The sequence below is a fragment of the Schistocerca gregaria genome, chromosome 9, assembly GCF_023897955.1.
Source record: "Schistocerca gregaria isolate iqSchGreg1 chromosome 9, iqSchGreg1.2, whole genome shotgun sequence".
NCBI classification, from domain to species: domain Eukaryota; kingdom Metazoa; phylum Arthropoda; class Insecta; order Orthoptera; family Acrididae; genus Schistocerca; species Schistocerca gregaria.
The window spans coordinates 180,388,350-180,415,800 of NC_064928.1; the positions used below are offsets into that span (position 1 = coordinate 180,388,350).

Here is a 27,451-nt window from a genome sequence, read left to right on the forward strand (position 1 = left end):
CACGGAAATACATGACATTTTGTCAGAACTACTGATAGCCATGATAGAACCAGACATGACATAACTCTTCCATCTGGTGTGCAAGAAGTATGATACAGGTGAAATACCTTCAGACTTCAAGGAGAATATAATAATTCCAATTCTAAAGAAAGCAGGTGCTGACAGGTGTGCATATTACTGAACTATCAGTTTAAAAGTCATGATTGCAAAATACTGACATGAATTCTGTACAGGAGAATGGAAAAACTGGTAGAAGCTGACCTCGGAAAACATCAGTTTGGATTTTGGAGAAATATTGGAACATATGAGGCCTCACTGACCCTATGACATACCTTAGAAGGTAGGTTAAGGAAATGCAAACATGTGTTTATGGTCAGTAGACTCAGCAAAAGCTTTTGACAATGTTGACTGGATTACCCTCTTTGAAATTCTGAAGGTAACGAGGATAAAATACAAGGAGTGTAAGGCTACCATATTAACAACTCTTACAGGAACCAGGCAGCAGTTATAAAGTCAAGGGGTATGAAAAGGAAGCAGTGGTTGAGAAGCAAGTGTGAGAGTGTTATAGGCTGTCTCCCATGTTATTTAATTTGTACACTGAACAAGCAGTAAAGGCAACCAAAGAAAAATTTGGAATAAGATTTAAAGTCCAGGGAGAAGAAATAAAAACTTCAAAGTTTATTAATAACACAGTAATTCTATCAGAGAGAGCAAAGGACTTGGAAGAGCAGCTGAACAGAATAGACAATATTTTGAAAGGAGGATATAACATGAACATCAACAAAAGCAAAACAAGGATAATGGAATGTACTTTAATTAAATCTGTTGAGGGAATTCGATTAGGAAATGACACACTTGAGGTAGTAGCCCAGTTTTACTGTTTGGATAGCAAAATAACTAATGATGGCCAACGTAGAGAGGACATAAGAATAGCAAGGAAAGCATTTCTGAATAAGAGACATCTAATATAGATGCTTACATGTCTGGAGCTCTTTTCTGTATTTGTCTGGAGTGGAGCCACGTATGGAGGTGAAACATGGACAATAAATGGGTTAGACAAGGAGAGAATGGAAGCTTTTGAAATGTCATGCTACAGAAGAATGCTGAAGGTTGGGTGGGTAGATTATGTAATTAATGAGGAGGTACTGAATAACGACGCTGGGCACAGTAGCATGTGATGAAAGATCCTTATCCCAATTTAAATTTATAAAAAACTATGTGTGTTCAACAATGAGTCAGGGAAGATGTCTAACTTGGCCGCAATATCAATAGAAGGGAGCAGATAACATGGATGCCCTCAATTGTATTACGGACTCCGCTAATTGAATTGCTAGAAGAGTTGATATTGTATAATTGTGTTCTGATTTTTTAGGATCAGGAGATTTCTGCATCTTGGATTTTACTTACGTTAAATATTAAAATCTAGATAAATGACGATAACCCACAGAGTAAAAACTCGAGAAAAAAGGCAGGAACCTTTTGTTATTTACACATAAGAACATAACTTTTTATTATTTTCTGATGTAAAGTAGTTGGGAGGCGTAATATTTTTCACGATCCTATAAATGCGTAAAATTGTGAAGCACTGTGGCAAAAAAAAGCAAATTCAAATAAATATACAAAGAATACAATCCTTAATCTCTTATAATTTCTATTTAGAATATATTAGCAGATATATAATAAATAAATGTCATAGAATATGTTTTTTTCTCAAATGGTAAGAAACTGGTTCACTAATTTACAAATTTGAAAGGGCGCTTCACAGTTCACTGGTTTCGCACGCTGGCTCTGACCATGGTTGGCGCACCTCTACCTTTTTCCGTTTTGACAATATACCAGACTGATACTAAATACGTGAAACTAAAGCACGAATCCCAAACGTTTTATTTCTATTCATACGACACATTTTATAGTACGAGCTAAACGATTGAGGCAGTGCACGTAAGACACAATCGTATTCGAGCGGATATCTTTGTCTGCCTGACCATCCTGATTTGGGGTTCCCGAAGAAACTTCAAGCAAATTCCAGGATTGTTCATTCATGAAGATCACGGCCGATTACCTGTACTCTTCCTCTTAAAGTATGCTGACACAATTCTGTGTATGCACAGTATATTATCTGACCTACTCATTTTCATTCAATTAAGCTGACAAATCCTGTGCCATTGTAATATGATCTCTAAATGACTGAATGCATGAATAAATTTTGTACTTTTAGCCTATCATATCACACGTTTCATTGAGAAACAGTTCAATGCTTTGTTAAGCTACTTGGATTTTATTACAAATAACGTTACTCTGTCATATTTTGGTACAATTCAAAACTTTGAAAAGTAAACAAATGATGTCCGGGCTGGAAATTACCAACAGCGAAGTTTAGCTTTTATCTGGGTTGCAGTTAAAGTTGCTTTCCGGATTTTATTACTTAAAAATTCATACATTCTAATGTTACTGAAACTTTTTCGCAGTAGGATAGAGACTATTTCGTACTGTCTTTAGTGAACTTAAGAATTCTACATTATTTTTTTATAAGTCTTTACTACGTTGGCGACATTGCATAACAACGTAAACAAACCGCAAGCGTCGATCTGTGCAAGTCGCGACAAGAAAGTTGCAAACGTAGTGCTAAGTGCAGTGAGTAGTAACGGTATGTCAGTATTGAGTATGTTTTTATTTAAATGTGTGCATTGTGTTCTATTGTGAGTACGTCGGAAGCAAAAGTGTTGACGACTTTTTAATTGCATATAATTCAAATTTTAATGTTTCGCTTGGGGATAAATGGGTAATATGAGTTCTGTTCACTGGTGTGTGAAAGTAGAATTTATCGTATTAGGCTAATCGTATTAAAATTCCCACATTTTAAATGTGACACACAATTCCATTCAAGAAACCTATTTCCTATAGTAAAATGGGATATAACAGCAAGTATGATGTGCTGAAACGTGGGGAATAGTTTCATCTAGAGCTTGTAAAATACTATAGCTGGTGTTCGTTTATAAGTTATATGAAGTTAAATATTTTGTGTGGAATCAAAGTGAATGAAACGTTATCGCCAACAGACTTCCAGAAAACTTTTGACTCTGGTTTGTCACGTAACGTAGGTACAATTATTTTGCTCTGTAGATGAAATGTCAGAGAGTTGTGGTAGATAATTTATGCCCGTAAACTTTATAATACAATGGAAGCGGCTATAAAAATAACGAAAAAGTAAAAGTTGTTCTCTCTCACTCTCATGTGCCAAAAAGTGCTTTTCTCCCCTATTCTGTAACATCATATTTCAAGATCTTCTATTCTCGTTCTGTCTATGCTCTGTATCGTCCACGTTTCCCTGTTTTACATAGGATTAAAAGTGTTCTCATGGAATTGTTCCGGGATGCTACATAAAGGAATTGTAATTCTGTAGGTTTATGAGAAGACTACGTAGTTAATCTCTCTATAAATAGGGTCAGTTGAACAAACCGGTACTGGACATAAACTTTGTACAGTAACATGATTATGAAGTGCTGTCTGATATTGTATGTGTGCAAACAGTAAGAGTGCAGAATACTGACCATATTTCTTTCATCCGTGTATTAGATTTTGGAATGTAAATTGTGTAGTGTGATTGATTTATATTGGAAGACGATTGTTTGTGAGGTGGCGAAGTCAATGAAAGTAAATACAAAATCTTGTGTGCCCTGACATATCTGTTGATCTGTAGTGTAGCTTGAGGTCTGGATTATGCTGAAAGATGAGAGTTTGGTTGTGAGTTGGAGAAATGGTGTCAGATGCTTCAGTCAAGTAATATACAATTAAATATTGTTAAAAATGAGATCTACAGGAAGTGCAAAATGGCTAAGCAGGGATGGCTAGAGGACAAATGTAAGGATGTAGAAGCTTATCTCACTAGGGGTAAGATAGATACTGCCTACAGGAAAATTAAAGAGACCTTTGGAGAGAAGAGAACCACGTGTATGAATATCAAGAGCTCAGATGGCAACCCACATCTCAGCAAAGAAGGGAAGGCAGAAAGGTGGAAGGAGTATATAGAAGGTTTATACAAGGCAATGTACTTGACGACAATATTACGGAAATGGAAGAGGATGTAGATGAAGACGAAATGGGAGGTAAGATACTGCGTGAAGAGTTTGACAGAGCACTGAAAGACCTGAGTCGAAACAAGGCCCCCGGAGTAGACAACATTCCATTAGAACTACTGACGGCCTTGGGAGAGCTAGTCATGACAAAACTCTACCAGCTGGTGAGCAAGATGTATGAGACAGGTGAAATACCCTCAGACTTCAAGAAGAATATAATAATTCCAATCCCAAAGAAAGCCGGTGCTGACAGATGTGAAAATTACCGAACTATCAGTTTAATAAGTCACAGCTGCAAAATACTAACTCGAATTCTTTACAGACGAATGGAAAAACTGGTAGATGCGGACCTCGGGGTGGATCAGTTTGGATTCCGTAGAAATACTGGAACACGTGAGGCAATACTGACCTTACGACTTATCTTAGAAGAAAGATTAAGAAAAGGCAAACCTACGTTTCTAGCATTTGTAGACTTAGAGAAAGCTTTTGACAATGTTGACTGGAATACTCTCTTTCAAATTCTAAAGGTGGCAGTGGTAAAATACAGGGAGCGAAAGGCTATTTACAATTTGTACAGAAACCAGAGGGCAGTTATAAGAGTCGAGGGACATGAAAGGGAAGCAGTGGTTGGGAAAGGAGTGAGACAGGGTTGTAGCCTCTCCCCGATGTTATTCAATCTGTATATTGAGCAAGCAGTAAAGGAAACAAAAGAAAAATTTGGAGTAGGTATTAAAATTCATGGAAAAGAAATAAAAACTTTGAGGTTCGCCGATGACATTGTAATTCTGTCAGAGACTGCAAAGGACTTGGAAGAGCAGTTGAACGGAATGGACAGTGTCTTGAAAGGAGGATATAAGATGAACATCAACAAAAGCAAAACGATGATAATGGAATGTAGTCAAATTAAATCGGGTGATTCTGAGGGAATTAGATTAGGAAATGAGACACTTGAAGTAGTAAAGGAGTTTTGCTATTTAGGAAGTAAAATAACTGATGATGGTCGAAGTAGAGAGGATATAAAATGTAGACTGGCAATGGCAAGGAAAGCGTTTCTCAAGAAGAGAAATTTGTTAACATCGAATATAGATTTATGTATCAGGAAGTCGTTTATGAAAGTATTTGTTTGGAGTGTAGCCATGTATGGAAGTGAAACATGGACGATAACTAGTTTGGACAAGAAGAGAATAGAAGCTTTCAAAATGTGGTGCTACAGAAGAATGCTGAAGATTAAATGGGTAGATCACGTAACTAATGAGGAGGTATTGAATAGGATTGGGGAGAAGAGAAGTTTGTGACACAACTTGACTAGAAGAAGGGATCGGTTGGTAGGACATGTTTTGAGGCATCAAGGGATCACAAATTTAGCATTGGAGGGCAGCGTGGAGGGTAAAAATCGTAGAGGGAGACCAAGAGATGAATACACTAAGCAGATTCAGAAGGATGTAGGTTGCAGTAGGTACTGGGAGATGAAGCAGCTTGCACAGGATAGAGTAGCATGGAGAGCTGCATCAAACCAGTCTCAGGACTGAAGACAACAACAACAACAACATATTGTTAGTTGCAAATATGCTGTTGTATTCAGGTTGTAGAGCTGCTGAAATGCAACTTGTAGTTTTGCATCGCACAAATGTAGTACTGGTGTATTCAGTTTTCTTATCACTTCATTTTCATTGATTTTCTAACATTCTGATTTTCCATCAATTTTGAAACAATGGTATCTGCACCAGAAAACCAAAGCTACTTATTTTATTTGGTATATTCAACTTTTGATTTACAACTTTTATCATTGCATATGCTCCTTATATGAATAAACTACTATGCTATACAATATTAACTTGTCAAAGTTTAATTTTGCAGTTATTCTACAGCCCCACATTTGTGAGTTCATGTGGAATTTTTACTTTTGAACTTCGTGGGGTTTTGTGAGTGGCATATTCATTATATTTATGTGAAATACCATATTTGGTGGTATTTGTAATGTGATCAGTATCTTTTCTGTATCACAGTTTTCAAGTAACACATGTATCATCAAGAGACAGATAGGAAAGTTCATGTTGTTGAGATCTCTGTTTAACAGGGTAGACTGAATAGTTGTCCCACTTAGAGTGCAGTTAAAGTGTTGGCAGTTTTCACTTGACATGTATGTGTTGGTAATGTGGGAAATGAGGATGGCCAACCATGAGTCAGATGTTGACAGAAAAAAATTGTGTGTTATTTCTTTTGGTTAGGAAATAAAACTTACTGATATTTTCTTTGTCTTGTAGCAATTCAAAATTTACGTTGTGTGTAATTAGTGCTGTGCTATTAGACTTCAGAATAGTGAAAACTTTCGCTTTTAATATATTCCATGATTTATTCGGATGTAGTAATAGAGTAAGTAATGATAAGTTGCTGAATGTTACTCAGTTTTTGGACAGAAGTTGCTAATTTATTAGAAGAGCACCCCTTAAGTTGCTGAGATTTTTTTACAAATCAAAACAAATGAAGGACCACAATGTCACTGGCTATCTGCATCTGGTTCGTGATTATCCATCTACACTTCACGATTCATTAGAAAAATAAATAAATAAATAAACTGCTGACACAGTAACTGCACTTTTACCAGCTATCCCACCAGAGTTAAAAACTTTGCAGAATCACCAATGACGAAAAATGAGTCGACCAGACCAACTCTACAGACTGATGCTAACATCGTGTGTCCATGAGACATGTTGTCATGCAGTCTGAAGCTGTGGAGTTTTATTTAACAGATAGTTAGTAGTTGCAAATGTTCTTTTCATTGGCATTGCAGGGAAGGTGTTTTTTTGAGTTAGCGAGAAGTAAATTGGTGTCAATGTGCATTGAAAAATTTATACATGCACTAAATGATGAAGTGAAAAAGTTATATAAGTGGGACTTTAAAGGGCTTTGTGAAAAGACATTGTGTGTTCAGTTAGTGAACAGGATATTGCCTCTGGTTAAAGTAGTACATGTGATGCAGTTGAAGTGTTACTGTTTTATATTTGTTGTGAGCAGAGACTTGTATTCATATTTAAAATTTGATCTGCCTGGCACTGTTTTGAAAAATAAGTTTGTTCACTTTTGCCCTCAGCTGTTTTCAAATGTTTCTGTCTTTTACTGAGTAAAATCTGTTATGTCACTTATTATTTTTCAGCAGAAATATGGGTGAATGCAGTACTCTTGGTCAAAACCTGCCATCAGGTAAGCACTTGTTGATTAGAACACATTCAGGCATTAGCACCTTAAGTGATGGTAATCTGACGTTACTCGAATTCTTTCTTATTCAATTTTTTATGTTAGTTTTTGTTGGTTGACGAACTGTTTATACAACTTGTAATGTATATCTGTAAGTAAATAGCTTGTGTCTGTTGTACTGACAGACTTTTCTCAGTGACCACCCATTGCCACCCCCTCATGTTTGTGATGGCAGATGACCCTTGGCCTCATGCTGTTAGTAAGGGAGTTTTATCGCAGTATGCCACAGTGGGTGAAACTCTTATCACCATTACATTGCGTTGTGAGTGGAACAATAAAACATTTTCACGTATACAGTAAAGTTCGTAAGTCATATATTATTTAGCTTTTTCCAAGGATATTTATTTCTCCACATTTTGCAATTTTTGCCCACCACATTCACCCACTGCCACACACTGCAACCAAGCTACCTTTCTAGCAGGATAACTGCATTCATAATATCCTTAATGACATATTCATCTGTATGCATCTTGTATCTAGAATGGTGCTTACGCCTTCTCCCATGCCATATATTCTGACACAGGAAATACACGGTTTCTCAACTAGTTTAACAATAAATATAGTATTCTCTAATTTAGAAATGTGCAGTGGGTGGCTGCAAGCCCATTTACTGCAGCAATATTTCGTCTTTCATTTCTTGTACCAGGTTATAAGATAGTGCAATTTGGAAAGTGAAGACAGTTTTGAATCAGTGTACTAATTACATGAATCAATGGAAAATTCGGGATGGAATTATGACAGTATTATGGAATGGATAGTTGCAGCTCATGTGGTGGAAATGCTGAGTTGCAGATAGGCACAACAAAGAGACTGTCAGCAAGTAAGCTTTCAGCCAAAAGGCCTTCATCATAATGAGACAACACACACTCGCTCGAATGCGACTCACACGCCTCAGCAGCCAGACTTTGTCGTCGTGTGTGTGTGGGGGGGGGGGGGGGAGGTGTCTCTTATTCCAATGAAGGACTATTTGGCCGAAAGCTAACTTGCTGACAGTCTTTCTGTTGTGCCTATCTGTGACTTGTTTATATTGACATTATTCCATATAATCTACCAATGTCCAAAAACTGACAATATTGAGAAGGAAAGTTGCTACTGACCATATTGCGGAGATGCTGAGTCGCAGATAGGCCGAACAAAAAGACTCACAATTATAGCTTTCAGCCATTAAGGCATTCAGCAACAATAGATGCACATGCACTCACACAAACACAACTCGCACACCTTACTGCAGTCTGTCAACTGAAACCACACAGTGTGCTGTGCGTATGTGTGTCTATTGTTGACAAAGACCTTAATGGTTGAAAGCTTTAATTGTGAGAGTCTTTTTGTTGTCTATATGCGACTCAGCATCTCCGCTATATGGTGAGTAGCAACTTTCCTTCTCGTAATATTGTTACAGTCCATCCTGGATTTTCCATTGTTTGAGTAATGTTCAAAAACTATGGTTCGATTAGTAGTTATATTGGTTGAGAGGAAAGATAAGTCTTTATTGTGAAATGCTGCCCCCCCCCCCCCCCCCCCTCCACCCTTTGCTCACCATTAATTTATCAGTGAAATTGAAGAATAGTGTCATATAGGACAGGGCACTTCATTTACTGCTTGTAAGTTGTCAATGTATCAGTTTCATGTGGTAGAGGAGTGATAGCTTCACGCAGCCACTGAGAGCAGGGAAACATACAATATGTCTTTGATGTTGTAATGTAGACGTGTCCATGTGATACCTTTTTTCCTTGTTTAGTGCCCTTTTATTTTGTGAATCATCCTGATTTCTCGTAGCACGTATAGCTTTGTCCTCATTATCACCTCTCTCTTTTCCTCCCACTGTTCATCTTACCCTGCTGGTGCTTCTTTACCTGCTCCTCCTCTTCCTCCACACAATCCCTGATGAAGTTGTTGACAAATTAATGCTTGAGTCATTGAATAAATTCAAGCTGGGCTAACTTGAACAGTGAGAAAACCCTCTGTTATTAAATTTGTGCTATTTGTTCAGTGGAAGCAATTAAAAACTTGTCACTGCCATTTTTATCTAGAGGATTTCAGATTCTGATAATGTGCCCTTTGGTTTAAGGGTCAGGGCTGTGTGGCATCAAAAGAAGTCATTCCAGTGATGACAGTGGTGAGTATTTACTTTAGAATAACACAAAAGAGTATAACTTAGTGCTTCCAACAGCTACTTACTTGAAATTTGTGATGAATGGCTTTGGTTTTGTTACATTCTTTAACATGGATATTAGTATATGTTTAGCATTAGACCAGATTGGAATTGTTACATCTAAAATCAATTTTGACAGAATGATGGGTGAACCTTGTACACAATTAGGCTCCTTTGTCAGTAAAACTTTATGGGGTGTCCGTGCTCACATGTAAAGCACATGTTAGTGACTGTTAGAAATATTTTAGCAGACAACCACAGATGTCAAGAACAGAATCCTCAGTGACACATTTCAGGAGTCAAGCTCCCACCATCTGGCTATCTTTCTAACCTTACATAAACATGCACTTGAAAGGCACACAAAATCAGAAATATAAAAAAAAAATTAAGTTCTTTGGGCATGAAGTCCTCATCTTACTTTAAAAAGAGCAACACCAGATTCTCTGCACCACTCATCCGCCATCCACCAAAGCATTCTTTACCTGAAGTGGTAAACACCAGTCACATCAGCTGCAGGTTCCATCAGCTATCTCCCTGTCCACTGGCTACTTCAGTAAACAACAGATGACACTGAGCCATAGAGTTCCAAGGATGTTACAAGGGACATGTAGAAACCACATACCAATGTTTATCTGTGCAAAACTATTCCCATTTCCTGTACTAAAGGCAACGTTAAAGGTAAAAAAAAAAAACACTGAATAAAGAATTACAGCTCTCTCCCATTTGTACATTAAGTACATTATCAAACCTTACTCAGTGAATTGCTATTTCAATTTCTTCAAGTAGGTCAAGCTTGCTTCCTTTCTTCTTTGCTTGCATCACTTTAAACCCTCTTCTATGCCTTTCAGGGTGTGACTTTTCTCATGTTTGTCAGTAACCTATCTAATGTATTTGCCCACTATAAAACTGTCTGTGTGCTCCCCACATCTTGTTAAAAGCTTCCTCCCCCTCTGTATTTCACTCATATGATGCACAACCTGGATGAGGAAGAACAAGCCGGGGAGAAAAAAGAGGAGGAGCAGCAAATAAAAAAAGACCTTACATGGGGAGAAATGGAAGAGGCATTGGGCAAGATGAAGGGAGGGAAGTCACCAGGTGTGGATGAGCTAAGTGTAGAGATGGTGAGAGCAGCAGGAGAGTTACGAAAATTGTTTGGAGACAGATGATGATCCCAGAAACTGGAAGAAGGAAATAATTGTCTCGATCTTTAAGAAGAGAAGTAGAAGAGAGTGCAAGAACTATGAAGGGATAACATTGATGAGTCATTGTGCAAAGAGTTTTGAGAAAATTTTGGAAGCACGAATTCGGGCAAAATTAGAAGGAAGAATGAGAGAAGAGCAACATGGCTTCAGAACAGGAAAGTCCATGGTGGATCTAATTTTTGCTGTAAGACAACTGCAGGAACAGCACTATGAATATGGAATAGATCTACTAATGACCTTCATGGACATTGGAAAAAGCGTATGATAGTGTACATAGAAGCAAAATGTGGAAAGCCCTTTAGTACAGAGGAGTAGCAGAAAAGATTATTTGGAGGATAAGGGAAATGTATCATGGTAGTGTGAGCTGCGTGAAAAAATGATTCAAATGGCTCTGAGCACTATTGGTCTTAACATCTGAGGCCATCAGTCTCCTCGACTTAGAACTACTTAAACCTAACTACCCTAAAGACATCACACATATCCATGCCCGAGGCAGAATTCGAATCAGTGACTGTAGCAGCAGCGCGGTTCCAGACTGAATCCCCTACATCTACATTTATACTCCACAAGCCACCCAGCGGTGTGTGGCGGAGGGCACTTTACGTGCCACTGTCATTACCTCCTTTTTCTGTTCGTCGCATATGGTTCGCGGGAAGAACGACTGTCGGAAAGCCTCCGTGCGCTCTCGAATCTCTCTAATTTTACATTCGTGATCTCCTCGGGAGGTATAAGTAGGGAAAAGTAATATATCCAATACCTCATCCAGAAACGCACCCTCTCAAAACCTGGCGAGCAAGCTACCCCACGACGAAGAGTGCCTCTCTTGCAGAGTCTGCTACTTGACCTTGCTAAACATCTCTGTAATGTTATCATGGTTACCAAATAACCCTGTGACAAAACGCACTGCTCTTCTTTGGACCTTCTCTATCTCCTCCATCAACCCGATCTGGTACGGATCCCACACTGATGAGCAATACTCAAGTATAGGTCGAACGAGTGTTTTGTAAGCCACCTCCTTTGTTGATGGACTACATTTTCTAAGGACTCTCCCAATGAATCTCAACCTGGTACCCGCCTTATCAACAATTAATTTTATATGATCATTCCACTTCAAATCGTTCTGTACTCATACTCCCAGATATTTTACAGAAGTAACTGCTACCAGTGTTTGTTCTGCTATCATATAGTCATACAGTAAAGGATCCTTCTTTCAACGTATTCGCAATACATTACATTTGTCTATGTTCAGGGTCAGTTGCCACTCCCTGCACCAAATGCCTATCCACTGCAGATCTTCCTGCATTTCGCTACAATTTTCTAATGCTGCAACTTCTCTGTATACTACAGCATCATCCGCGAAAAGCCGCATGGAACTTCCGACACTATCTACTAGGTCATTTATAAATATTGTGAAAAGCAATGTTCCCATAACACTCCCCTGTGGCACGCCAGAGGTTACTTTAATGTCTGTAGACGGTTCTGCATTGATAACAACATGCTGTGTTCTGTTTGCTAGAACCACTTGGCCACAGTGGCTGGCTGAGCTGTGTGAAAGTGGGAGGAGAGAGATCAGCTTGGATTGAACAGAAGAATGGCTTGAGATAGGGAATTGCACTTCCACCATTACTCTTCGTTGTAGTGATGGATGGTATAATAAGTACAGTAGCACAAGTAATTGGAGAAAGGAAGATGAAAGCTATTGTGTTTGCTGATGATATGATAATTTGGGGGAATAAGGAGGAGGAAGTACAAGAGCAGTTGGATGGATGGGAACGAAAAGTACAAGAATATGTGATGTAATTTGGTATAAGTAAGAGTAAGATGAATTAAAAACAAAGATTCCAAGACTTACCAAGCGGGAAAGCACCGGCAGACAGGCACATGAACAAAACACACAAACACACACACAGAATTACGAGCTTTCGCAACTGGCAGTTGCTTCGTCAGGAAAGAGGGAAGGAGAGGGAAAAATGAAAGGATGTGGGTTTTAAGGGAGAGGGTAAGAAGTCATTCCAATCCCGGGAGCGGAAAGACTTCCCTTAGGGGAAAAAAAAGGACAGATGTACACTCGCGCGCTCTCACACACACACACACACACACACACACACACACACACACACACACACACACACACACACACATCCATCCGCACATACACAGACACAAGCAGACATATTTAAAGGCAAAGAGTAAGGGCAGAGATGTCAGTCGAGGCGGAAGTACAGAGGCAAAGAAGTTGTTGAAAGACAGGTGAGGTATGAGCGGCGGCAACTTGAAATTAGCGGAGGTTGAGGCCTGGCGGATATCGAGAAGAGAGGATATACTGAAGGGCGAGTTCCCATCTCCGGAGTTCGGATAGGTTGGTGTTGGTGGGAAGTATCCAGATAACTCGGACGGTGTAACACTGTGCCAAGATGTGCTGGCCGTGCATCAAGGCATGTTTAGCCACAGGGTGATCCTCATTACCAACAAACACTGTCTGCCTGTGTCCATTCATGTGAATGGACAGTTTGTTGCTGGTCATTCCCACATAGAAAGCGTCACAGTGCAGGCAGGTCAGTTGGTAAATCACGTGGGTGCTTTCACATGTGGCTCTCCCTTTGATCGTGTACACCTTCCGGGTTACAGGACTGGAGTAGGTGGTGGTGGGAGGGTGCATAGGACAGGTTTTACACCAGGGGCGGTTGCAAGGGTAGGAGCCAGAGGGTAGGGAAGGTGGTTTGGGGATTTCATAGGGATGAACCAAGAGGTTACGAAGGTTAGGTGGACGGCGGAAAGACACTCTTGGTGGAGTGGGGAGGATTTCATGAAGGATGGATCTCATTTCGGGGCAGGATTTTAGGAAGTCGTATCCCTGCTGGAGAGCCACATTCAGAGTCTGATCCAGTCCCGGGAAGTATTCTGTCACAAGTGGGGCACTTTTGGGGTTCTTCTGTGAGAGGTTCTGGGTTTGAGGGGATGAGGAAGTGGCTCTGGTTATCTGCTTCTGTACCAGGTTGGGAGGGTAGTTGCGGGATGTGAAAGCTGTTTTCAGGTTGTTGGTGTAATGGTCGAGGGATTCAGGACTGGAGCAGATTCGTTTGCCACGAAGGCCTAGGCTGTAGGGAAGGGACCGTTTGATATGGAATGGGTGGCAGCTGTCATAATGGAGGTACTGTTGCTTGTTGGTGGGTTTGATGTGGACGGATGTGTGCAGCTGGCCATTGGACAGATGGAGGTCAACGTCTAGGAAAGTGGCATGGGATTTGGAGTAGGACCAGGTGAATCTGATGGAACCAAAGAAGTTGAGGTTGGAGAGGAAATTCTGGAGTTGTTCTTCACTGTGAGTCCAGATCATGAAGATGTCATCAATAAATCTGTACCAAACTTTGGGTTGGCAGGCTTGGGTAACCAAGAAGGCTTCCTCTAAGTGACCCATAAATAGGTTGGCATACGAGGGGGCCATCCTGGTACCCATGGCTGTTCCCTTTAATTGTTGGTATGTCTGGCCTTCAAAAGTGAAGAAGTTGTGGGTCAGGATGAAGCTGGCTAAGGTGACGAGGAAAGAGGTTTTAGGTAGGGTGGCAGGTGATCGGCGTGAAAGGAAGTGCTCCATTGCAGCGAGGCCCTGGACGTGCGGGATATTCGTGTATAGGGAAGTGGCATCAATGGTTACAAGGATGGTTTCCGGGGGTAACAGACTGGGTACAGATTCCAGGTGTTCGAGAAAGCGGTTGGTGTCTTTGATGAAGGATGGGAGACTGCATGTAATGGGTTGAAGGTGTTGATCTACGTAGGCAGAGATACGTTCTGTGGGGGCTTGGTAACCGGCTACAATGGGGCGGCCAGGATGTTTGGGTTTGTGAATTTTAGGAAGTAGGTAGAAGGTAAGAGTGCGAGGTGTCGGTGGGGTGAGGAGTTTGATGGAGTCAGGTGAAAGGTTTTGTAGGGGATGATTATCACAACAAGAAAGAAGGAGAGAGGAACAACTGGAATAACAATTGGTGGGGAACAATTGAGGATAGTGGAGAGTTTAACGTATCTAGGAAGCCTGATACAGGAAGATGGAAAAAACAACAGAGAAATAAGCAAGCGGGGGAGAAAAGCAGAAGCATTTCGGAAGAGTGTCATAAGCCTGATATGGAGCAAGTATGTACTCTAAATCAGTAAAAAGGTTACATACCAGTCATACTATGTCCCAATCCTGACATATACATCAGAAACCTGGGTTATGAAAGGAAGAGAGAAAAGCAAAGTGCAAGCTAGTGAGATGAAATTCTTGAGAAACAGTATGAGAGTGACAAAGATAGACATGTTAAGAAATGAGATGATCAGAGAGTTAATGAAGGTTGAACCATTACAGGAGAAATCTAGGCTGAGATGGTATGGACATGATAAGAGAATGGAGGAGAAGAGGATACCCAGGAGGATACTTGAGATGAAACTTGAAGGAAAGATACCAAGAGGAAGACATAGAGACAGATGGTTGAAAGGAGTAGAAGAATGCATCCAGAAGAAAGGAGAAGGCTGGACTGAGGTGAAGACAGAGAGATGGTGGCAAGACGGGAGAAAATTGTCTTATCCGCAGCCTGAGGCCGGTAAACTGTCCATGATGATGATGATGATGATGATGATAATGATGATGGGGGTGATGATGATGATGATGATGATTATGTGCACTAGATTTTGTAAACACATACCAGTCAAATTTACTTGCCAGATTTCAACTTCATGCTTTAATCTTTATGTAATTGTACCACTTAAAACTTTTCACCAACTTATGTGAAGTTTACCCAAAATATGGTGGAGTAACAATGCTAAACTGAATTAAACATTGTGAATCAGATAGCAGTAAATAATGGGTGAATTGTCTTATCCGCAGGCTCAAGAAGAATTGGAATGAGGTAATAACTAATGATAAAAAGATCATTACCATACATTTCACAGAAATCGGCACACATTTCTAGCCTGTACAATGTCCGGTTGGCAAAATTTAATCAGATATAATTTAAAGCATGAAGTTGAGAACAGGACAAGTATATTTGGGTAGGTAGGTGTTTATAAAAGAAAGTGGGCATCATGTGATGCGTAGTATGTAGGACGGATGAGGAGGAAATTTTTAGCAAGATAGAGGGAGCATGCAGATGTAGGCAATTGTGATGGATCAGTTGTTGTCAAATGTATATATGTGACTGGTCATCCCTTGAAAGGTACAGAAGGTGATTTAGAGGTTATGCAAACAAAGAAGAAAGAAAGCAAGCTTGGCTGACTTCAACTTGAAATAGCCATCGACTACACTAGGTTTGATAATGTACAAACATTCGAGAGTAATAAAGCTTTCTTCAGTGCTTTTCTGGATATTTTGTAAGGTTAGCATTAGTATGGTGAATATGAGCAGTATTGCATGGGTAATCATTGGTAAGTGGTCTCTTCAGGTCCCTTGTAACATCTTTGGAATTCAATGGAACGGCTGATGGCCCAGTGTAGTCTGTTGGAACCATATACATGTTTGCTGAACTAGCCAGTGCACGGAGAGGCAGCTAGTGGGTCTTTTAGCTGATGAGACTGGTGTTTACCACTACAGGAAAGGAATGCTTTGCTCGATGGGTGGTAACACCGATAAGCGGAGCAGGGAATTTGGTTTTGCCGTTCTTAAAGTGAGGGTCCCACCGCACTGGGATGCCATGGCAGATCTGCTGGCAGAGATGCCATACAGAAGCGTGGGACATAATGGAGCCTCCTGACCTGGCATCTACCTGAGCGTGGAGCTCCACCGGCAGAGCGGCTGCTGCGAGGTTACGGCGGCAGGCCTGGTGGTGCTGCCACTGGAACACACGATGGCCTATGGCCGCTCCCCCTCCAGGACACCAGCAGAGCTGCCAAGCGCTACTGCCACTTACCCGTACCAAGTTTTACTCTCCCACGTGAGCGCTATGGAATGAAACTCAGATCGGAGAATAAGTCTCTCTACATTACAATACAATTACAATTACTTACAATAACACACTTTCTGGACTCTAGTTGGATGGAGGTAGTGGAAATGATTGATCCTCAATTTCCTCACAGCCTGTTCCTGATGCTCCAGTGCAACCATAGTACAGGCAAAGCACATTTACTATCTGGGTTCTGTAAGTTTTCCTCAACCTACTTCCAGGCGAAACTGATGTTAATAGGCCAGATACAGACATGCTAGAATTATTTTAAGAAAGAAGATAGGTAAACAAGAGTCAGGGTTCAGATTTCTTGTCTAAAACATTTGTAAATTCATTTTCAGTTTATAGTAACATACTTTTCAAATAAAATCTGAAAAGCACTTCTGTGTGTACTTAAGAGTTGCAACTAAAACTGTAACTATCCCTAGGGACAACAAACACTTAGTTACTGAATACACAGGTCATGAAAATCTTTTCCTTCAATGAGATTACTTTCCTTAAAACAGTGACCTTTTTTGTCAGTTAATCTCGGGACATCTCCAAAATCTCGTCAAATGGACAGAATGATATTCTCAGGACACTGCGAAATTTAGCACTGTAATTTCTTAAATCATTATAAAGCATGTCAAATAACCCATTGATGTCATGATCAGCAATGATGGGATGAGTCCTTAACTTCTTTCTCTGCTTTTTCTTTTTATTTTGAACTTGCACATATAGCTTGTAGCTTGTCTACTGAGTGGAGACTGAGGGCATTCCTCTGATGTCTCTGCTGGCGTCTTGTACTGTGAGACCAGAGTGCTGGCAGCAGAATGACCGACAGACTTGCCATGGCATCCCAGTGTGGCAGGGCCCTAAGGCAAGGACTTCGTGTCTGAATAACTTTGGTTTTGTTTTTTGAATTTGTGTGCTTTTTAAGTGTGTGTTTTTGTATGAGTGCCTAACTCACAAAACATGTTACTGATGATTAAGTTCCTAACATTAGGGGTAGTTCAAGCATAGTAATTATCTTCACAGCTGGTACCTCCGGTCCTTAAGGTGACAATATTGGCATGTCGATAATGTCTGTTATAAGCAATCTTGGGAAGCTATGATGGGGGAACATTTAATTTGTATAGACAGTGATGTAATTATATTTTAAGTATCTAACCAGGATGTATACGACCCAGGAGATCCGGGGTGAAACCCCGGCATTCTTTCATCTGGGAGAAAACAGGGAAAAACCTGGGAATTTTTCATCGTTTTAGTTTTCAGTTATATTTTTGTAGTTTTGACCGGTAAAAACCATTACTCTAACAAAGGATATTACTGTATCCTGCTACTGCAGAATAATACTGCAGCAATAAAACACGAACTAGAGAAATAAAACTTAAATTGCAAAGGAAATGCGCTATACACAATAACAAAAAACAGGGCTCATAAAAGTCTCTGTCAACAGCAAAATGTGTCAAAGACTGTAACAAATGACCTCAGATTAGCATGACTTCACAACGGTTTACATTAGATTCGTTTTAGCAGTTACGAGTGAGCTCATGTGCATGCACAGTTGAATCACATATGAGTAGTACCTTCTCTCGCTTCTGGCTACAGAAATCTGGCTGGGGCGGTTGCACCAGGATATCAGACCGGTCGACTGGGAGCAGGAGAGACACCACAGGACATTTTAATTTCCACTGCCCTGGCATCCATTACAAAATATATACATTTCAGTTCCACAGAGCGAAGCGCAGTGATGTGCGATAGAAGAATGCTGTGTGAAGAGATGTGGCTTTGTGACTTTGGCACACTTAAGACCAAATAACATGTCTTACATTTTCTTGAACACGTGTTTTATGTATCAGACTCTTCAGAAAGATGTGCACTACAACATAAACATATTTTTGGAAATTTGATTTTTTAAAAATTTTTGTCATCCTACCTCAAACTCTAGAGGGAGGGGGGGTTTGGAAATATTGTAAACCCTGGGCTGAAGCACAAGTACTCAAGAGTTATAGTGGGGAAGTGGGTAGTCTCCACATGACCCGTGTTTACATTTAGTGATTTTGTTGTTTCCTCTTCATTTACTGCTCTCATGTAAAATGAAAACAAAACGGATTTCAGTGGCCGGTCGCTACCAAGTAAATTAAAATATATTCACATAATTTCTGAGGGCTAAAATATGTTATCAGTTTCAGATTTTATTTTATTTCCGCCTTTCTGACAGTAAAGCATTAATCACCTTGCAGAACAAAGAAGTTATTTTTGTCAGTTTGCTAATGAAATTTGGCTGTTGTTAATCTTTTGTGCTGAGGCAGTCAATGTATTTGAAATGAAGTGTTTAATTCCGAACTATTGACTAGTTTCAACTGTTCGCTGCATTTCAAGTGCATGTTTTCATCATCTAGCACGTATGGCATTATGCCATAATAAATAACCAAACATAATATACAGTACTGGTACTCCAAGAAAATTTACATCCTGAAAACCACACTGAAAAGCTTAATATCTGGTAGGCCTACTTCACTGGGAATCTGGACATACGAATGTGCACTTTAAATGTGCACATTTTAGTATGGTTCATGAAATTCTGGTGCTTTTGGAGTATTGTCTGATGTATTGTTTCTTTCATGACACAATGTAAGATCTTTTAATGTTTTACACATATGAATGTAGGGGCTTCCTGTGTCATCGTAGCTACGCAAGTACGGTGCTGCCTGTTATATGGTGCTCTCTGGCAACTGCTGAAATGAACCTTTTAACAGGTTGTGGGAAAATATTGGGAATGGTGGTTTGAAAAGTGTTACTTATAATGTAAATTTCCTTTTACAGAAGTTGAACTACATGCGAGAATGTACAATGAATTTCTTAAATCACAGAGCGTTTGACTCGCATTTAAAAATCAACTCTTTGTTGACAAGCCATTTAGAACAACTTCGATCCCAGAAGATCAGACATTTATTCATTACTAAATATTTTACTGTCTCATTTATGAGATATATCGTAAAGTGTAACACACACACAGAAAGATCTACATTGTATGTGAAAGCTTAGCTTCTCTTGCAGCTTATTAGCCTTAGAGACCAATATTATATGTGAAAGCTTTGCTTTTCTTGTAGCCATACTATGTATATTAATTTAAACTATTAACACTTCCTGTTTGTGTGTTCACACTACTTAACAGTGATGTTGCTATTGGCTGACTATATCACGTGTCCTATGGTCTGAATATCCACTGTCATTGGCTGGTGGGATCACGTGACATAAGCTATGCTTGGCTTACAAAGGCACATCACAAACTCGATTTCAATGCTCCGGAAAATAACATGCTGTATTTGGTGGAATTCAAATTTATACTTGTGTAATACAAAAATATGCAGCGTACATGTTGCTGCACATCAAAGATCTTTCCAAAACATGTTTTTGCCCCCCTGAGTTTCGTTTTCTAAAGTGCCGGGAAATTGTACGCCCATTATAAAACCCTAACCATTCAATGGATTGGTAAGTTTTACAGTTCCGAAGGAAAATATACTGTCCCTTAACACAGAAAAAGATTGTCTTCACCCAGGAGAAAAGTGTTTTTTTAACTGGGAAACCTGGGGAAAATCTGGGAATTCTTTTTCCTTGTCCACATATACACCCTGTTAATGTGACAGTCGCCTTAACATACCCGTTGCCGAAATGTGAAAAATCTGCATTTTCAGATAAAAAGAAATTATTTGCAGGAGGAAAATACACATAAACATAATAAATGATGTAACGCACATTTTTCATCATATGTTTTGTCACATCTACGCATTTCTGTTCCAGGTATATACAGCATTTTTATCATCATTGACTTGCAAGTCGCCTATGTGGCGTCACTTAAAAAGGACTTGCAATACGGTGGCCAAACTCCCCTAATGGGGCCTCCCAGTCAACAATGCCATACAATCATTTCCATTTTTTACATTTCTTTTTTATTTTCTGTATTTATTAATTGAGTTATCTCAACTACAGAACACTATATGAATTAATTCATACAGAATGATGTGTTGGGTACTGGCGACAGACTTGTTTGAATTATCCTCATTTTGTCATTGCCCCTTCCTTTACTTTCTGCTTTTGCTGTGTACAGTGTTTTCTGTTTTTAAAATACAGAGTATTTTCACACTTTTAATGTTGAAATGTTGTTTATGATTTTGTGAAGTACATTGATGCACTTCATAGTGAGAAAGGAAGTGGGAAAAACTTCTGCAAAAAGAACAGACTGTATGAGTAAAATGGAATTGGTTCTTTAGTAAATGTGTCTCATTACAGCTATTACTCGACACTGGCCAAAATCATGACCATAAGTATGCAGACGTAACTGCTCTCCAAACAGTAGTTATTTCTAAAATAATGCAGGGCTCTGGCAAGTTGCAAGTAAAATGCAGTAGTGGAAAACGGAACTATCAGCTTCCGAGCTAAAACAGGCCTCTTGTTACACTTCACGTCAGTTGTGACAGTAGTCTGCATTCTGTCTCACTAATAATATACTGGCAGAAATGGTAAATGTTACATGTGGTATCACCGGTTCGAAATTTATCAAACTTTTAGATGTTCATCACATAATGTGTGTTAAATGATAAACTGATTTCTAACCAATGTCGTCCACCAGCACCACCAGTAAGTGCGTGACCCTCCCATAGACAGGAATACTCTCCCGTATTGATTGTGGCAAAGAAGCAAAGACTCTCTGAACATCATCTTGATGAATTCCTTGCCGTGTCTGAAATGCGAGCTATGTGAGTTGATGAAGGTAGCTGGCTGGAGGCCCATTTTGAAATATATGTTTCCACCAGATCCAGCACGTGCTCTGTGCATAACAAATCAGAGGACCAGGCACGTCAGTTGATGATCCATACATTCATTGAGGCATTTGTGAACCGCAATGTGGGTCTTGCATTATCCTGCAGGAATACGCCTTTTGGTATCTTAGCTGTGAAGGGTATGGGAACAGGAGTTAACCATTCTTGTTGCATATTGACAAGTGTTCAGTCTCTTTGCGACATTTACTGAATTGTTTCTGTCTTCGTATCCAACAGCCCTCTGTATCTCCATTCCAGAAGTTTGAGAAGTACAGATGTCTAGAATTGCTGCTTCCTGTGGCGATTCACTGGGTCATCTACCGACATGTCGGTATGTGATTTGAACACCACAGAGGGCCACTCGATGCCCCTGTTGACCCTGGCTCTACATTTAATATTTGGGCGGATTTCAGTTGTCGTCATCCGTCTGTATATCTGAGCCGGTTGAATGACGCTATGGTCTTCTTGTGCCAGCCGCCAGCCGTTCTTGCTACCCTGCTGTCCCAAGTCTGCCCAGTCAGCACTCATCACGCAGTCGGCGCACTACAGCCAACATTCCGTGCGAGCTGCACATGCCCCTTATACTAGTTATTTGACTTCCAGGAAAGGGATAGCTCTAGAGCTGTGTTGAGATCTCTGCCTGGAAAGTTCCAGTAACATTAGACACATCCAGTACCCACTGTGTACTCACACTGTTCTTCACCTTCAACGTTGGCTTCATTCCTGTGCTGAAAAGACACATTCGTAAGAATGAGCTTTCAATTGACATATAACACATGCGGGAATGCTGGGGTATGAGCTCAGTAGTGTTCGGCTGAGGTGTTTGTGGCAGAACACTTCCAATTTCCGTTGGTATATGCTACCATAGATAGTGCAAAAGTGCGTCACATATCGAGATCCGAACTGTTGGTATGTGGCAATAGCAGAATGTGAAGGAATATGTCCATAAAATGAGAGTAATAATTATATTAGTGACATAACAACAGCATTCACATTTATGCTGTGGTTTTAATTTACTTTGAATGGAGGACATGTTCTTAACTTTGAAACATCTATAAGATTCTCAGATCATGTATTTGACGAGGGGTTATCACAGCAGCCACACCTAATCGATTTAAAGTGTAGAGTTTCAAAGTCATTTGATGTATTAAAATATCCTAAAGCTGAAAACTAGGGTGCAAATGGAACTGGCCTTGTCATATTTTATAGAAACTCTGATTAAAAGTGCAAAGCATCTAGATCTTCCCGATTAAAGATGTTCAATGTGATCCACTGTGAGGGTACTAGAGCAACTGCGGGGACCCCTGTGCAGAGGCCGGTGAGCAACTGTTTGCTCTGTGGCATCAGCTTCTTGTGGTGCGACATTTGCTTAGTTAGGTCTGTGCCAGCTCCTCTCACACGTGCACTATCACTGCAGAAACTAGACAAACAACTTCAGTGCAGCACAGTCATTTTCAGTCCTAGAAAAAGAACGCCTAGAGGGTCTCGGTGTAGAAGAGGATACTGAAAAGTCCTTTAACAGGATTGGAACAAATAACATTCACGATAATTGAGTGCAGATCAAATATGATCATGGCAGAGTAGTGCTTCAATTACTTCTCAAAAAAGAGCATTTTACTTGAGTCAAACACAGCGTAGAATACATCGGAGAGCCAAAGTGGGGTGAACACCACCAGAGCTACATTACTTTCCCTTGTTGTGATGTTACAATCTGCCTCCCAAGCCACATAGCAGTGTTGTGTATAGATGGGGGCAGTCAAGAAAGTACCAGAGCAGAAGAGGTCTCAGGGCGGTGATAAGTTCTGTAACTGCTCCTAGCCCTCGTTGCTTTACACAGAACTCTACACAGAAATCGGCCTGTAAATCAGTCCAGTCAGTAAATGACACCGTGGTTCTCATATAGAGGTGGAATGTGTGGCAATCTGGCCTCGGATGGGAGGGAAGCTGAGCAGTAGGTGGAGCAGTGAAGGCAGATCGTCTGGAAACGTCTGACAATCGGAATCGTATCATCTTGTAGACTATTTTGTGTCCCAGAAGCAAGAAGGAACTGATGACGAGGTACGTCAGTGAAGCTGACAAACTGACTGGAGGACGGTGCACTTCCTTCTAGTGTGATATGAGACACAGAGTAATGCTCATTTGTATTTGTGTAGAATATTGCCCATTGGCTCACATTTATCTGCTCTGACCAGGAGACCCACAGAATGCTGGAGTTGTCTGCTTTCTCTTTTAGTGCACTACATTTTAACTTCGGGTTTTTTGTGCCAGGAAGGGAAAACATTTAGCTTAGAAAGGACTATACTCACAATTTTAGGTAAAAGTATTACAAATGTAAAAAGAAAAGAAGACATATCTGGGTGGGAGGATGCAAATGGCTTATGTGATGTTGCAACCGTAGGCACACATCAGTCCCTGCGAAGTAACCAGCAACTGGCTGTCTGTTCAAGTTTTCAGACTGTTGAGTGGTGATCATACGCACATAGAAAGCTGTGTAGTAAGCACTTGTTAGTTGGTAAATGGAATATGTGAGTCTGCAAGTAGATCTTACTTCAATATTTGAAGATTTGCCAGCTGTATAGCTGGAGTAAGTGTTGATTGGAGGATCAGGAACTGTGGGCTAGGTATAGCAACCTGGGAATGACATATTATTTGATGAGTACATTGTGGAGGTTACTAGGGTGATGGAAGGTAACAGTAAGTGGTGCAAGGGGAATATCGGGGAGAGACATCATTGTAGGCCTCAACAAGAGAAAACCATAGCCCTGGCCATGTACTGTCAAGACAGTTAGTCCCTCTACATCCGGGGTCTGAATAATCTGTTCCTGTTATCAATCCTTTCCCAACAGTCCTACCTTTACTCCCTGAAGAAGGAACATGTAATGCAACAAACAGGGGTCGCAGTTTTCTCCTTTTGAGTGTTTATGTAGAGTAGTACCTTTTGATGATAAGTACTGTGCAGCTTTCAGCCTTTTTCTTTCAGTAATTTTAACAAATCTCTCAATTGACCCTTTTTTTTAATTTTTTTTAATGTGTAGGGAATGCATCCAACTTCGGTCCAGTAAATTTGTTAACAGATGGTACTTCCCTTTATCACTGAGGAGGCCCGAGATGCAGTCAAGCATAGTTTTGTGTGCCAACTGCCTGTATTATGTACTGTATGTTAAATGTGACAGTAGAAAACAGAACTCCTTCATTCACATATGGCACCTGAAAAGAGACAGCAGTCTTTTTCAATAGTTGCAGGTGTAACAGATTGGCCGTTGACTCTTCTGGCTTCATTACGTTAGCCAACATGGCCTTGATATAAGACTACTGCAAATGCATAAAAGCAAATGGAAGCTACAGCCATTATATCTCCCACTGGCAGGTAGCTCTATTGCTCAGTGTAGTGGTGGTGGTGATGACATGTTCTGAGATAAAGTACTCCAGAAGTAAAATGGTCCCCTATTTAGATCTCTGAGCAGAGGTTATTCATAAGGACAGTCTCAAGAATACTGGCATTCTATAGGTTGATGTGTGGAATGCCAGGTCTCTTAATTGTGTAGGTAGGTTATAGAACTTCAAATAAGAAATTAGATATAGCGGGACATTGTGAAATGTGGTGGCAGAAAGAACAGGATTTCTGACCAGTTGAACTCTGGTTACCACCAACAAATCAAATAGAGGTAATGCGGGAGTAGATTTAATAATGAACAGAAAAATAGAAATATGGGTAACATAACATGAGCTGCATAGTGAATGGATCATCATAACGCTGCAAGTACAAGTATATATGCCTATGAGTTCCATTGATGATGAAGAGATTGAAAAAAAAAAAAAAATCATGATGTAAAAGAAATTAAGTACATTAATGGCAATGCAGTTTTTTTCACAGGGGCTGGAATTAGTTAAGAAGAAGGAAAGGAAAAAAAGGAAAATGTTGATGGGGGAATGAATGAAAGGGTAAACCCTCCAGCAGAATTTTGCATGTACACAATTTAATCATTTCAAAGAGCTAAGATAGAAGATCAGATACATAGAAGAGACCTCCAACACCAGACGGATTCAGATACATTATGTAATGGTAAGACAAGGTTTGAAAAACAAAATGTTGTATAGCAAACACTTTTAGTAAGTGATTTGGATTCTGACCATAATTTATTGCTTATGAACTGCAGATTAAAACAGAATCAGTTGCAAAAAGATATTAAATTAAGGTGATGGACCTGTATAAATTGAAAGGAAGATGTGTGGTTGAAAGTTTCAAAAGGAGCATTTGGCAAAGTTTGACTGAAACAGGGGAATGAAATGTAATAGATGAAGAATGGATAGCTGTCAGATATTAAATAGAGAAAATACCTGATGATCAGTAGGCAAAAAGACCAGGCTCAGTAGGAATTATTGCACAACACATGAGATACTATATTTAATTTATAAAATGAGAAAATATAAATATTCACCAATTACAGTGTACAAAAGAGAATCAGATGCATTAAAAATGAGGCATGCCGGAAATGCAAACTGGAAAACATAGACTGGCTGGACAAGAAATGGAAGACAATAGAAAGGTTGGTGCCATGTAAATGAAAAACCTAAGAAACCTTTATACAAAAGCAGCAACTGTATGTGTAAGGGACAGTCAAATGAAAATGAGGCTGATGGAAGAAAATAAGTAAATGGTTATTATTGCAAAAGAAATCACCATGGCTGTAATACATTTATCCAACTGTGAGACAAAACGGCCAGTGTCTTCATGCAAAAATGTTTACTGTTGTCTACGGAACCATGATTGTACTCAGGTGTGCACCTCTTTGTCTGAAGCAAATCAACAGGCACTAACATCTTTCGTGGCTCCAAAAAATATGGAAATTGCTTGAGGAGAGATCAGGACTGTGTAGAAGATGTGTGAAGGCTTCCCAGCAAACCTGTAGCATAGTCGAAACAACATGAGAAAGTGTGGGTGAGTATTATCATGCAACACAGACAGGTGCTGTCCATCAACTTTCCTGGGCATATGGACTAGATGATGCACTTCAGTTTTTGCAAAGTGTCTACATACTGCTATTCGTTAAGTTGATGCCATGTTCCAGAAAGTCAATAAGCAGTGGGCTCTTGCAGTCATTGTTTTTGTAATTGCATGGACTATCTTTGCACTCATCTCAGCTGACCTACATTCCCACCCAGCATCACTATCCATGGTCCCTGTCCATGTGCTCCATGCTCACTACTTTGAGATTCCCATAGGATGTTGGATGTAATTGTGCATCCACATTGAAAGTGATGGATTCGTTGCCCATTGAGGCAAACCAATTATTGTCTGTTCTTTTGGACATGTCTGAAAGAACACACAATGCAGCATATGCAGCTGCGATACATATAATGCAAATTGGCCTCAATGGGCAATGAATCCACCATCTTCAGTGTGGATGTACAGTTACGTCCGACTTCCTGGGTGAATCTCAAAGTAGTAAGCATGAAGACCGTGGATGGGGACCGTGCCAAAATAGTGCACGGGCTTGTGATAAAGACTTTGTCCATGTGGCGCAGTGGTTAATGCAACTACCTAATAAGCAGGAGATCCTGGGTTCGAATGTGTCTGGCACACATTTTCACTCATTGTTGCTTATTCCATATAAAGTCCTGACATTGCTGACATAAGTAGTCTCATCTTTTTCATTTCCTTTCTTCTCCCTCCACATTCAATTTACATGATATTTATCACAGGTGCGAATTCCGCATGGTGTCTGTTCTTTTGCAATAACATCGTGGCTGATCCAGCAATCAGGTACAACAGTGTTTAACGAATCACATACTGAGTGAAGCGGTACACCATCTTGCTGCTAAATAAAGGTATGTGGTTTAGCTTCTTCCAATTGAGGATAGAGCCGTCGTTCTAACACATTGAGATAGGGAACACCATTAGCAGTTGCTTCACGGAAAACGAAAGACCCGTAAACATTCTCATGGAAAAGGGCACAAAAAAAATAGTCGTTCAATTTGTGGGAGTCTCATTGCAACTGTACCATCTTGTGGGGATTTAGTGACCCACACATGTACACATCATGTGTTC

At 40.0% G+C, this 27,451-nt stretch overlaps 1 protein-coding gene across 8 annotated transcripts in view; it reads left to right on the top strand.

The window, feature by feature from the left end:
- The first annotated feature begins 2,563 nt into the window (after positions 1–2,563).
- Positions 2,564–27,451, top strand: part of LOC126292216 (uncharacterized) — a 68,906-nt gene continuing 44,018 nt past the window's right edge. The window contains exons 1-3 of one of the 8 annotated variants that reach the window (XM_049986081.1): positions 2,564–2,647; positions 7,231–7,277; positions 9,400–9,447. In XM_049986081.1, coding sequence (XP_049842038.1) covers positions 7,238–7,277; positions 9,400–9,447 — 88 coding nt within the window. In that variant the 5' untranslated portion in view covers positions 2,564–2,647; positions 7,231–7,237. Of the gene's footprint in view, positions 2,700–7,230; positions 7,278–9,399; positions 9,448–27,451 lie in introns of all 8 variants that reach the window. The other 7 variants (XM_049986076.1, XM_049986077.1, XM_049986082.1 and 4 more) reach the window with 7 other exon arrangements.